At 49.3% G+C, this 12405-nt stretch overlaps 1 protein-coding gene across 20 annotated transcripts in view; it reads left to right on the forward strand.

The window, feature by feature from the left end:
- The first annotated feature begins 5340 nt into the window (after positions 1-5340).
- The window catches only part of ZNF618 (zinc finger protein 618), a 184133-nt gene continuing 177068 nt past the window's right edge, over positions 5341-12405 (forward strand). For all 20 annotated transcript variants that reach the window (XM_072842479.1, XM_072842457.1, XM_072842461.1 and 17 more), the window contains exon 1: positions 5341-5442. In XM_072842479.1, the coding sequence (XP_072698580.1) occupies positions 5410-5442 (33 nt within the window). In that variant the 5' untranslated portion in view covers positions 5341-5409. The remainder of the gene's footprint in view (positions 5443-12405) is intronic.

Below are 12405 nucleotides of genomic sequence, written 5' to 3' on the forward strand. Positions count from 1 at the left end.
TTCTGAGATCCAGCAAACTAGAATCAGGATTGATGCTGTTCTGGAGGGTGTAACCTACCGTACTTGGGGCCTCCCAAGCTGACTTTGTTACCCTCTTGGCTGGATAACCCCGTTCACATGCGGGTGGCCCTACCCTCCCTCCCACCCAGTGCCTGCATTTCCTTATATACATTAAAGTGGAAATGGGCCAGGAGTAGAACAGTAACTACAAGACAAGCAGAGGGAGAAGCAGGCTCCATGTAGGGAGCCCGATGTGGGACTCGATCCCGGGACCCTGGGGTTACCCCCTGAGGCAAAAATAGATGCTCAACCACTGAGCCACCCAGGTGTCCGCCCCCTCTTTTTTTTTGACCTCTCATATTTGCCACCTAATTCTGATTCTCGGTCTGGACCATCAGTTTGATCTCTCTCTTTCGATTCTTTGGTCTCCTGTCGTGGGTCCTCTTTCTTTCTGGCCTTTTGTACTGGACTTACCACCCTGGGTGCTGCCTCTCCAGAGACTTCACCATGGTTTGCAAGGACCTCTCTTGAGGAAGTGAGCTGCTGCTGTATCTTCCCAACTTGAGAGAGAGGGTGAGAGAAGTATGGAAGGAGGAAAAAGAGGAAAATTCTAGAGCCAAGGCAAGATGATTGAAAGGATTTGTTGATTTTTATTCCATTCACCAGAAAGTTCACAGAGGGCAGCAGGCACATGATGGGGAGAGCCCTGCATGAGAGTCAGACCAGGGTGCCACTGGCTGGTTTGGCCAAGGACTTAAGCCTCAAATTCCTCATCTTTGAAATGGGGCTGATTGTGCCTTCCCTGCCCATCCCTGCCCATCACCCAGAGTGAGGGGGAAAACAAGCCCAGTTCCTGACATCTAGTTCCTGGCTTCAAATCCCCATGAGGCTTCATTTCATCTTCTACTCTTGAGTACCATGATCTACCTCCTAACTTAACATAATAGTCTCCCTCCCCCTTTTTAAAGTTTAGTCTGATTTTTGTTTCTAGTGGTTCCAACTAAAAGAGTGTTGATAAGACTGGTAGGTTTTGGGACCCCCATTTTATAGAGACAGAAACTAAGGTTTAGAGATTAAGCCACGAGCCCAGGGCCACAGAGCTAGTTGGTCAGTGGCAGAGGTGAAGAACACATCTTGGATTCCCATGGAGGACGTGTTTGGGGTGCTTGCTTCATACTAGGTCCTTTCTAAAGCTTTCCATGTCTTCTCGCATTTTCTCCTTGGAGTGCTCCTATGAGGCGGGTAACTACTGTCAGTGCAGTTTTTTAAAAAGATTTTATTTATTTATTCATGAGAGATACACAGAGAGGGAGAAGCAGGCTCCATACAGGAAGCCTGACGTGGGACTCGATCCCAGGACCCCGGGATCACGCCCTGAGATGAAGGCAGATGCTCAACCCCTGAGCCACCCAGGTGCCCAGTCAGCACCATTTGAAGGGTGGGGAATGGGAGGCAAGGAGAGGCTGTGTTGTCTGCTTAAGATCACACAGCACGTGAGGGCCGGCGCCGGGCTCAGAAGCCAGGCAGCTGCTCCCCAGCCTGGGCTCTTAATAATTACCCTTACTGGGCGTTGGGGTGGCCGCGCTGATTCTGGAAGCGGTGGGCTGGGCATGGACAGGGTCAGAAGTTTTCAGAAATCGATGAACACATGGTTGTAGTTGAGTGATGGACCCTGGGAGGATGGGTAAGCCTTTGGAGTCCCCCTGGACTATGTCGCCACCTGAGGTACAGGTCTGTTCTTCAGCAGCTATGACCCATGGCCATTCCATTCCTTCTCTGTGATATGATGGCACCTGTTTCATCCTGAGCCGGGGTGGTTTTGCCCCCTGGGATCTCCTTCATATGGGGGCTCTTCGGCCGGTCCTTCCCTGTCCTTAGACCCCTGCTGGTGGTGAGTCTACCCTTAATTAACCTCCAGAGTGGGGTAGAGCACAGCTCTGGGCTACTGTCTGTGTAGCTCCCACCGTTGGTTGGGAAATGTGTGTGTTCATTTAGGAAGTGGATTTTGTCAGGAAGGGATCAAGCTCACCTTCCTTTTTTTTTTTTTTTTTTTTTTAAAGATTTTATTTATTTACTCATGAGAGACACAGAGAGAGAGAGAGAGGGAGAGACACAGGTAGAGGGAGAAGCAGGCTCCATGCAGGGAGCCCAATGTGGGACTCAACCCTGGGTCTTCAGGATCACGCCCTGGGCCGAAGGCCGCGCTTAACCGCCGAGCCACCCGGGCTGCCCAACCCAAGCTCAGTCTTCCTATTCTTTTTTTTTTTTTTTTTCCCAGTCTTCCTATTCTTCATATACCCTTCATGGCTTGGCAGGGTCAGAAGGAAAAAGGGACGGACAGACCCTCCATCCAGCCCCGGGACCCCTGTTGGAGGACATGCCTCTCTCCGGGTGGTGGGGAACGCGCTCTGGGCTCTCTGTCGGGATGTGCTAAGGGAAGAGGAAGCCCAGTACCTGTGGCTCGTGTGTAGCAGAGAAGCAGAGAGGGTTTGCAGTGAGATTCCAGAAAGAGAAGGTTGAGGAAGCCCCATGATGATTTTCCAGGTACCTCTACCTGGAAACCATTTGAGGTAGTAGGTCACTCTAGGTTGGGGTCCCTGGCCCTTTTGAGAAATTGGTGAAAGCAGAGATTTTTCCTCCCCAAATGCATGTATAGACATACATTTTCTTAAGACATAAAATTGCTTAGTTATGGATCCTTAAACCCTTGGATAGGTTTAAGGATCCTTGATCAAGAGAGACACTCGCTGCCATCCGATTAAGAGCCAGAGAGGAAGGATGCTTCTTTCTCTCCACCCTTCCCGCAGGATGTTATTTCTCCTGGAGTCTTTGCTGACCCCCCGGGGGTGGTCTGAGTCCTTCTTCTTTCTCCTACACCTGTGCATTTCGCTGTTGGCACCATTTTGCCTTGGTTTAAACAATGTGGTCCTTAGACCAACAGCATCAGCATCAGCCGGGAACTTGTTTGAAATGCCAATTCTCAGTTCCAACTCCTGTCTGCTTGAATCAGAAACTCGAGGAGGGGGGGCTTGGGGGGGGGCCCGTGGTGGTGCAATAAATCTGTGTTTGAACAGGCCCTCCTGGTGGGTTGCTCAAGTTTGAGAAGGGCTGCTGCAAACTAGTCCTCCTCTTTATGATGTGTCTGCCTTACTAGACACAACACACCTGGCACATAGTAAGTGCTCAGTGAATACCTACTGCATCATGTTTTCCATATTGACAGGGCAGGATTTTTTTTTTCCTTTGGTGCCCTACAGCTTTGAGCCACGGGGACTGAGACTTAGTGTTGTTTGGGTCCAGTTTCTTTCTACTTCAGGGCCTAAAGTTAGGCTTGGCTCCACTAGGTAGAGGAGGTGGCTTGGCCTTAAGGCAGGTGCCCAGAAACCTTCACACAGAGATGGAGCAAGAGAGACGTCAAACCTGGAGCATCTTTCTGGGTAACAAGGCCTCAGCCACATGGTGGACGAGGGGCAGGCGGGCAGGGGGCTGTCTGGCCCTCACATGTGCCCAGGGCTCATGGGAGCCCAGTTGTGCCAAGCTGCTCCCTCAGTGCCTGCCCTACAGCAGCCTTGGCAGGGGCTGCCCAACCTCTGCCAGGGACACACTGGCCAGGCTGGCTGGGAGGGAAATGGCCACTTTTTATTTTTCATGCCTCCAGTGTTTTACAGAGGGATTGGCTTGGAAGATCCCTCCTAACTTCATTTGTGTGTTTGGTCTGGGGTAGAGCTGCGTCTCTTAATTCCCCGCCTCTCATGTAGGGTTATATTCCCATAACTTTCCTTGTTCAGGGAGAGAAAGTATCTTCCTATATTTCCTGACATTTAAAAAATAATCTTTCTGAGGGGTGCAGGGAAAACAAAATTCTGGGAAAAAAAGATCTCTTCCTATCTTCTATCAATCCAACTCTTTAAATGTCAGAAAAAAAATTTTGTTTGGATTTTTTTAAGGTGGGGACAGAAAGATGATACCTGTTTGCTCTTAATTTCCAATACATCTGTTTTTAAAGAAGTATCCTTATATTCTTTTTTTTTTTTTTGTATCCTTATACTCTTCTTGCAGGAGGGGTAAAGAGATTTCTCTCATCTCATATATGGGCAGCTCTTCAAATTTCTCTTCTAAAAAATGAATCATTTGTGGGAGATGTAGGATGGAACTAGTAAGCCTTCTTGTGTTTTATGGGTTAGATCCTTTACACTTTTAATTAAAAATAAAATCAGATTTTTTTTTTTTTATTTTGGAGGGGGAGGTGAGGACAGGATAAAAAAAAAAAAAAAAAAAGTGCCGGTTAAGCTTCCCAAGTCAGGGAGTCAAAAAACCAAAACAAAACCCAAACTGATATTTTGGAGTCGTGCACAGAAATATTGTTCCCCGCTTATTTCGCCTAGACTTCCTAAAATTTTCCTTAATATTGAACCGATGCGGAGATATGGGAGGAGGGGCTATCCCCCCTCCCCTGCACCCCTCCTGCTTAACCTTGAAGCTCTACTTTTATCTTTAATATAAATCTGTTCTTTTTTAAAAAAAATGTTAGAAAGGTAGACAGCAATCCTCTTCATCCCGCATTTCACATAAAAGCAGCTCCTCAAATATTTATTTTTTGAAAATCCATCTGATGGGGGGGGGGGTAAGGGGTAAGGGGGCTAGATTAGGGCCTTCCCTTAACCCCAGTCCTCTGACCCAGGGCCAGTCGCTCAAAGTTTTAGGTTTCAATGGCACGAGCTTCTTTTTTTTTTTTTTTTTTTTTTAATTTTTATTTTGTGTTTTATTTTTTGGAGGAGGGGCAGGCGGGGGCCAGGGGGCATCCCCCATCGAGCCTGGCGATGCTCCAGGAGGCAGCTCCTCAAACTTTATTCTGAAAAATCGAGGTGGCTGGGGGGCGGGCGGGGGCGCAGGGCAGCTCCCGTTAACCCCTCGCGTCCCGCGGGCTGGGCTCCCCAAACTTTCTTGGCTCCGCGCGCCTGACCTGGGCGGGGGGCGCGGGGCGCGGGCGGGACAGTTCGGGGCGGCGGGCTTTGTGCGCGGCGCGGAGGGAGGCGGAGGCGGAGGCGGCGGCGGAGGCGGAGGCCGGGGCCGGGGCCGGGGCCCGGGCGGCGGCGGGCGGCGGGCGGCGAGGCCGGCGGGGGCGGGCGGGGCGGCGGGGGGCGGCGGCGGCGGCGGCGGGGGGCGGCTCGGCGGCGGCGGGCGGCTGCGGGGCGGCCGGGGCGGGCCGGGGGCGGGGGCGGCGGCGGCGGCGGCGGCGGCCGGGCCCCCCCCCCCCCCGCGCGCCCCCGGCGCCCCCGCCCCCCCGGCCTGAGCGGGGCGGGCGGAGGAGGGAGCGGCGGCGGCGGCGGCGGCGGCGGCATTGTGCGCGCAGCAGCGGCCGGCCCGGGAGAGCAGGACGCGCCGGGCCGCCTCCTCCCGCGCGGACCCATGAGCCAGCCGGGCGGCGCGGCGGCTCCGCAGGTACGGCGGGGGCGGGGGCGGGGGCGGGGGCCGGGCCGGGCCGGGCCGGGCGGGGGCGCGGGCGCGGGGCGCGGGGCGCGGGGCGCGGGGGGCCGCGGCCCGGGGCGCTGCGCCACTTCGGGGCCAGGTTTGCAGGATGCGAAGTGGCTGCGCACGTTTGCGGGCTTTTTGTGGGCGCAGAGCGGGGCGTCGGGGTCCGGGAGCCCCCCCGGGGCGCGGCGGGGCGCGAGGGGGCCGGGGGGCGACGCGGGGGTCCCCTCGGGCCCCCGCCCGGCGCCCCCTCCAGCCCCGGGCTCGGACCGGAGCCCAGAAAACAAAGCGGCGAGAGAACAGAGCAGCCATTTCAGTTTGGACAATTCACATTTTGCAAAAATGCAACCCCTTCCAGCTCTCCCCCCTCCCCTGCAAATTCGCGATTTCCCCCTGAGCCCCTCTGCGCTCCGGGGTCCCCGAGGGCCGCCGCCCCCGCGGGAGGTCTTTCCCCTCCGGCCCCCCATCTTTGCAACAATCTTTTTTTTTTTTTTTTTTTTTTTTAGGCCATATTTCCCTTTCTCAATTTTTTTTTTTCTAATTTTTCTTCAAACGGTAGTTTTTTCCCATTAAAACGACGCCACCTAGAGGATACTATTTTGTAAATAAAAAAAAAAGAAATTAAAATTGAAAAGAAATATTTTTTATTTCTTATTTTTTCAAAAGTTTGCACTATAAGGCGGTGGAAGGGGGGAAAGGATTGTTTTTTTTTTTCTTTTTGGGGTTGAAAATGTTCACTTTGGTCCTCTCTGGGAGCATGGACACAATTTTTATTTCTGAAGCCAAATCCGGATAATATGTAAATGAAAATTAAGCTGGAATTTGAATGAATTCAGTTTTTGAGGGGGAGAAAGCAGAAAGCCTCCTAAAACCAAAGTCGATTTGGCTTCCTAACTCATTTTAGTTTGACAATAAAACTAATAGGAATGAGGAAACGAGGGAAATTGTGGAGTTTAGAGGAAACTGAGAGAGAATTGGCTTTATGAAGCAATTAGAAATTGTACTTCATTGTAATTTGGAACTTGTTTAGCCCAGCGGGCAGAAAAGACTAATTTCATCATTTGGCAATATTTAAAGTTTTTCTGTTTTCAAGAGGGAAGGATTTAAAAGAGAAAATAGATCCTAAAATGTTGGCTTTGGACACACCCAAAAATTGTAGTTTTTTTTTTTTTTTCTAATTTTTGCATTTACATTTTGCTGCATTAAAATCCCAAGGTTCTAAAGAAAAACAGAAATTGGAAAAGTTAGAGTGAAATCCTGTCTTTTTTTTCCTGCATTTGCTGGGTTTTGTGTTGTGTTTTTTTGTTTTTTGTTTTGATGGGATAATTAAGACTATTTTCTGATTTTGTTTCCTTGAAAGGTCTAGGCATTTCTTTTTCTGTTGTTGTTTTATCCAGAAAATGTCAGGAACCTTTTTTGAGCAATATTTAGTGAAAAAAATGTAAATTCATTACATTATACAAATTGAGTAGCCCACAGATTTGTAGGAGAGACCGCCATTAAAATAAGATATGCATAATTAACATTATTATGAAAAAACTAACAGTGGATTCACAGAAGCTCATTTTTTATGACATGCAACTGAATCAGTTGATAAAGACAAGGGTTGAAGAATCCTTGCTAGGAGAGAATTTTCCCTTCTCTGTGCCTGCTTACTCTTCCAATTTGAAAAATTTATTATTTTTTAAAAATCCAGATTGATTTTAGGCCTCTTTGATTGTGATGTGGGGTTGGTAGTTTATTAGCATTTGTTATTTTTCACAAATTTAATTACTTTCAAAGGGGAAAAGAAAATCCATTAGCTTTGATCATTTTTGTATGTGGGGGGTTGTCTGTGATATAAAAAACACAAATTTTACTGACTTAAGAAGGAAAGATAAAAGAAGGGAGGACAGAGAGGAGATGAAAATTCTGATTCTTATCCATCTTCTCTAGTGGAACACTTAAGTTTGCTGAAAAAATGGGGTAAAATACCAATTTGGCTGATTCTAGCATCAAAATTTAATTTTTTTTTTAAGGGGAAAAAAATGAAAATACACACAAAAGCCAGACCCAAAGGTACTGGCCTTTAGAATGTGAAAGCACAAATGCAAATAGTATTTGATGTAGTTTTTGGCCTTAAAATGAAATCAAATGAAGGGGAAAACAAAAAAAAAAAAAAAAAAAAATTTTTTTTTTTTTTTTTTTTTTTTTAGAAGACAAATATTGACTGAATTGAAATTTAACGAATGAAAAGAAGGTCCCCACCCAAAATTGAAGGATTATTTGTGATGAATTCGTATCTGGTTGAACTTACTGGAGATTTTTAACCAAAAAAGAAAAAAAAGTTTTAATTTTTCTGTTCAGAGGAGGGGGGAATACTGTTTGCATTTGCAGGGTGGGATCTTGTTGGGACCTTGTGTGGGGGCTGATGGTGGGTCACACGGGGCTAGGACAGGAAACCCTGCGTCCCTTTCGCCAGCTACCAGCTGGTCTTGGAAAAAATGGTGGCCTCAGTACATGGGTTCCCACCCTGTTTTGTGGAGATTCAAATTTCTGAGGGGATGTGAATTCTGTGAAATGTATTTGACAGTGGCAGAGGTTCGACATTTCCCATCATCACCATTGCATTTGGGAGATTTTATTTTTTTAGTAACGAAATCCTTCAGGGCTGACTGGCCACATTCTGACATATTTGGAATGAGCTTTTTTTTTTTTTTTTTAAGTAGCATAATTAAAAAAATTTTTTTTTTTTTTCTGTTGAATTATTTAGGCCGATGCCTAGGACGGTCAAAGAATTTGTAATTTCCAAGGACTCTGGAGGCCTCATGAGACAGTAGGCCTGAGTTTAGCAAGTGATGGAGGGGAGCTTTGCCCTGAGCTGGGGAGGGATAGGTGGGCACCCCTACTGGGCATCTGAGAAAAAGTCAGGGTTGTAGATAACAGGTTATTTCTGGTGCAAGGAATAAAAATATTGCAGCACGTCCCTTTGTGTGTCCTGGGTCTCCTGACACACAACTCAGATTCCTTCAATTCCATTCTGCTGAAATTTCGTTGTGTTGTCTATGGTTTCAAGGGAATCCCAGGCGAGGAATTGAAAATCATTTCTGTTTTGTAGACTTGTTTTTTCCTTTTATAAAAAAAATTGGTTATTCTGATCATGTTTGTTGTAAAGGAAATAGAGGTGCATGATGGTACTGTTGGGGGCGGGGTCAGTTCTCTTTTGTTTCTATTGGCGTCTCCCAGGACTGAGATCTGACCTAGGCCTTGCCTCTCTCACCTCCTATTTTAGATGGGAGTGTGACCAGAAATGGACATGCCAGCTCTTTCTTTTATTAGCCTCCGTCTGTTCACCAAACTCTCTCATAATATTGGGCAAAAAATCTGGCAAATTGGACGTGAGGGGTGGTAATTTGATGATGGGCTGAGTTATTTTGGTGAAAGATCGTTTATACTGTTTCACAGTAGAGACTCTTATTACTTAATGTTTTGCTTTTCTGCCTAAGGATTTTTTTTTTTTTTCTAATAAGGTTTGAAATTTCAAGGGCCTGCTTTATAGCTTGACTTTGGACCAAGCTAGGAAAAAGGGTTTACTTATACTTTTCAGCCCTGCACAGAGGTGAACTTGAACAAGAGCCCTTGCTTTTGCAGAAGAAAAGCAACAAAGATGGCTGGTCAGTGTAAGGCTGACCTCTCCCTGGTTCTAGAAAATAAACAGCCAATGGTTTGTTTCACTTGGGAAACAGTTTTAAAAACTCCTCCATTGTCACATACGATTTCCCACCCCCCAATCTTTGACTCAGCTCTTGGCATGCTGCTACCTCTGACCTCAGAATCCTCATGTCTTCTCCTTGGTGGGGTGGTAAGAACCTTCCTGCCCGTGTTTTACTGGATGTACATAAGCTGACTTTCCGTGGTGGTGGTGAAAATTTGAATTTTTGCCACGGTCTTGTTATGTTTGGTGTCCGTTGTGTCTCCTCCCTGGCGATGTCAAGTGGAGTGGCTTTGTGGGTCCATAGGAGCCCTCTCTCACCCAAGGTCTTGCTGTCTGACCTTGTGAACAAATCAGTTTTTCCTTCCGAGCCTTGGTTTTTGAGCGCTTTGGATCAGAACAAGGATAATTAATAATTAGGCTTCATCTCTGGTTCTGATTTCAAGGGATGGGCTGGGGCCGCCTGGAGCACTGTGTTGAGAAGGATTCTGGGGTCCCATCTGATTGCCTGTACTCTGGAGAGAGGGGTGCCGTGCGCCTCACAGAGCAGGGAGTGCCCCTGGTAGTCACTGTGCCCAGGCGAGGTGGCGAATCGAGACTGCTGTTCAATCCACATAGTGGCTCAGGGTCAGGGTAAGAAAAGGGAGAAAGAACGGAATAGGCCATAGGAGGACACAAAATCACAGAGGCCTAGCATGGTGTGGAAGGTAAGTGTTGTCTCCTGAAACTTCTGTCTCATTTCTGTTTGTGACATGTGTCCACGGTCGGTGTCATCCCTACAGTGAGCCACAGTTGGAGGCGTCGGCAGGGTGCTGGGCTCACGACCCACGTTGGTGTGCTCGGGGTACCCTGCACCCTCCCACTCCCACTCTTCTTACTTTTTATCCCAGTTGACTTTTTTTTTTTTTTTTAAAGATTTTATTTATTTATTCATTAAACATAGAGAGAGAGGCAGAGGCCCAGGCAGAGGGAGAAGCAGGCTCCATGCAGGGAGCCCGATGTGGGACTCGAACCGGGTCTCCAGGATCACACCCTGAGCCGAAGGCAGACGCTCAACCGCTGAGCCACCCAGGCATCCCCCCGGTTGCCTTTTTTGGGAACCCTGTGGTCTGGGTGTCCTGTGCCCCATGGTTTGTACCCTGGCTGGGCCACCTGGGGAAAAGTCTCAGCTCGGGGACCGGGCACGTCCCCCTCACTCGTTGGCCTCGGGGAGGCCTGGAAAGACAGGTGCCGGAGGGAAGGCAGGCAGCCTCTCTGCCCGTGTCCTCTGGCCTGCCCGAAAGCAGATTTTTTCCCCCCAGAAGTGTGGAACACCTGTCTCGGTGGGAGGGAGAGCGGCCACGCTTCCTTCTCTTCCTCGCCAGCCGAGTTTCTCGGGAGGGAGAGCCTGTGTGTGCGCCGCACTTGAACTTGCATCGGACGCCGGGAGCGCCTGTATTTCGGTGTGGGCACTTCCAGAGCACTCCCAAATTGCTCCTGTCTCCTCACCTTTTACACGTGTCACACAAGCACCATGCGATGGAAATAGGATTTGAGTCACCAATGGGAGCCCCACACCTGACTGGAGGCTTTCTGGGGAGGCCAAAGAAAGGCGATCCAAGGGGCATTAATTTTAATAATGTGATTGACGGAACCCAGTACATCCACAATCAGACCCTCTCAGAGGCTCATTCATGTACAGGAATTGCTAACAGGATACTTTGTTTTCTTTGGGAGCTGTTAGGTCTTTCCTGACTTGCCACATTTCATGTGCTCAGTAGCCGCATGTGGCCGGTGGCTTCCGTCTTGGACAACATGGGGCCAGAGCAGTGCTGCATCCAGTTGTTGCTACGGGGTGGCCTCGGAAGGTTAGCGACACATCTTTCAAAGCACTGTGGTTTTGTCAGTGGAACTTCCTTCCTGAGCCCTCGATGCTCTGTGGTGTTTTAGCCTGTAGTGGTGATGAGTTCCACCCTTGAGCCTCTCCTGGCTGGAGTGGTCCACGCCTCTCCCTGACTTGTCCCGGAGCTGTCGCCTGCCAGGATCAGGCCAGGACGTTTTAGGGAAACATGACACGTGATGGCCAGAAGCCCCAGGGTGATGTGTTCTCAGCACGTGTGTCCTGGAAGTCGAGAAGTGCAGGTGCAGGAGGCCGTCGTGGGAGGTGGGCTTTAAATAAAGTATGGCTTAAGGAGGGATAGAGGTGTCGGGAGACAGCAGGTGGGTAGGCCCAGGGCTGGGACCTGAGAAGAGGGAGGAGATTGAGGGGAAAGGTGGTCTGTCAGGGGGATCCGTGCCTGAACTGAACGTGGAACCGCCAGAGAATCCCCCCTGGATGGGCCACAGGGCCTTAGGTCAGAAGCATAGGTGTTTTCTCATCCCACCCCTGCCGCCCCCAACCGGGTTGGTGAAATGGAAAGTGGGATAGTTGAGGTCAAGCAGACCAGAGTGTGGAATCCAGCCTCATCATGGAATTCAGCCTCATCACATGGTTAGCTTTGTGTAACTTCGGGAAAGACCCTTCTGGTTTTAGGACCACAGCTTCCGCATCTGGAAAAAGGTGTGTGTGTGTGTGTGTGTGTGTGTGTGTGTGTGTGTGTGGTAATGATCTTGACCATGATGGATTGATTTACCATGAAATGAAGAGGTGCACGGGAAAACACCCAGCCAGTCCTTGGAAGGTGGTCCTTCGGAGGCGGTCAACACGTGTTACCTCCTGACCCAGCAGCCGGCAGGTCTCTGTTTGGGGAGATTGAGTCACAGGGACAGCAGTTTTGGTCGTTCTGGAAACCTGGGGGCTTATGTTTAATAAGATAGGGTTGGGTAACAACAGAGAATGTCCACTTTTTTGGTTGTTGCTCTAAAACGGACCGGGACGAGACATCTCCAGGACCTTAACACATCTGTCTTGTCAAAGTGTTGTTAATGCTTTCATTCCAGGGATGCCCTAGCTCCTCTGAATATTTCTGGATTTGTTTCAAAGCCTGTGGCACAGTCTTTACAAGGGATAAATCTTAATCCCGGGTGAACTGTGTACCTTCGAGCTTCTGTTGCCCCTGGGCCTCCTGTCTCTAGTGCCCTGCCCCTTAGTCATCTCCGCTCTGAGGAAGCAGACTCCTCCCCACCAAGACCACCTGCATGCCCTGTTCTCTGCAGCCCCCCACCCTGCCCCAGGTGGGGTTCATCCGTGCCCACCCCGCAGTACTTCCCAAATACGGTTGAGCCCACAGATGAGAGCTGCTTGTTTGCATTTCCCTTTCTCC

Source organism: Canis lupus, chromosome 10 (assembly GCF_048164855.1).
Source record: "Canis lupus baileyi chromosome 10, mCanLup2.hap1, whole genome shotgun sequence".
Lineage (NCBI taxonomy): Eukaryota > Metazoa > Chordata > Mammalia > Carnivora > Canidae > Canis > Canis lupus.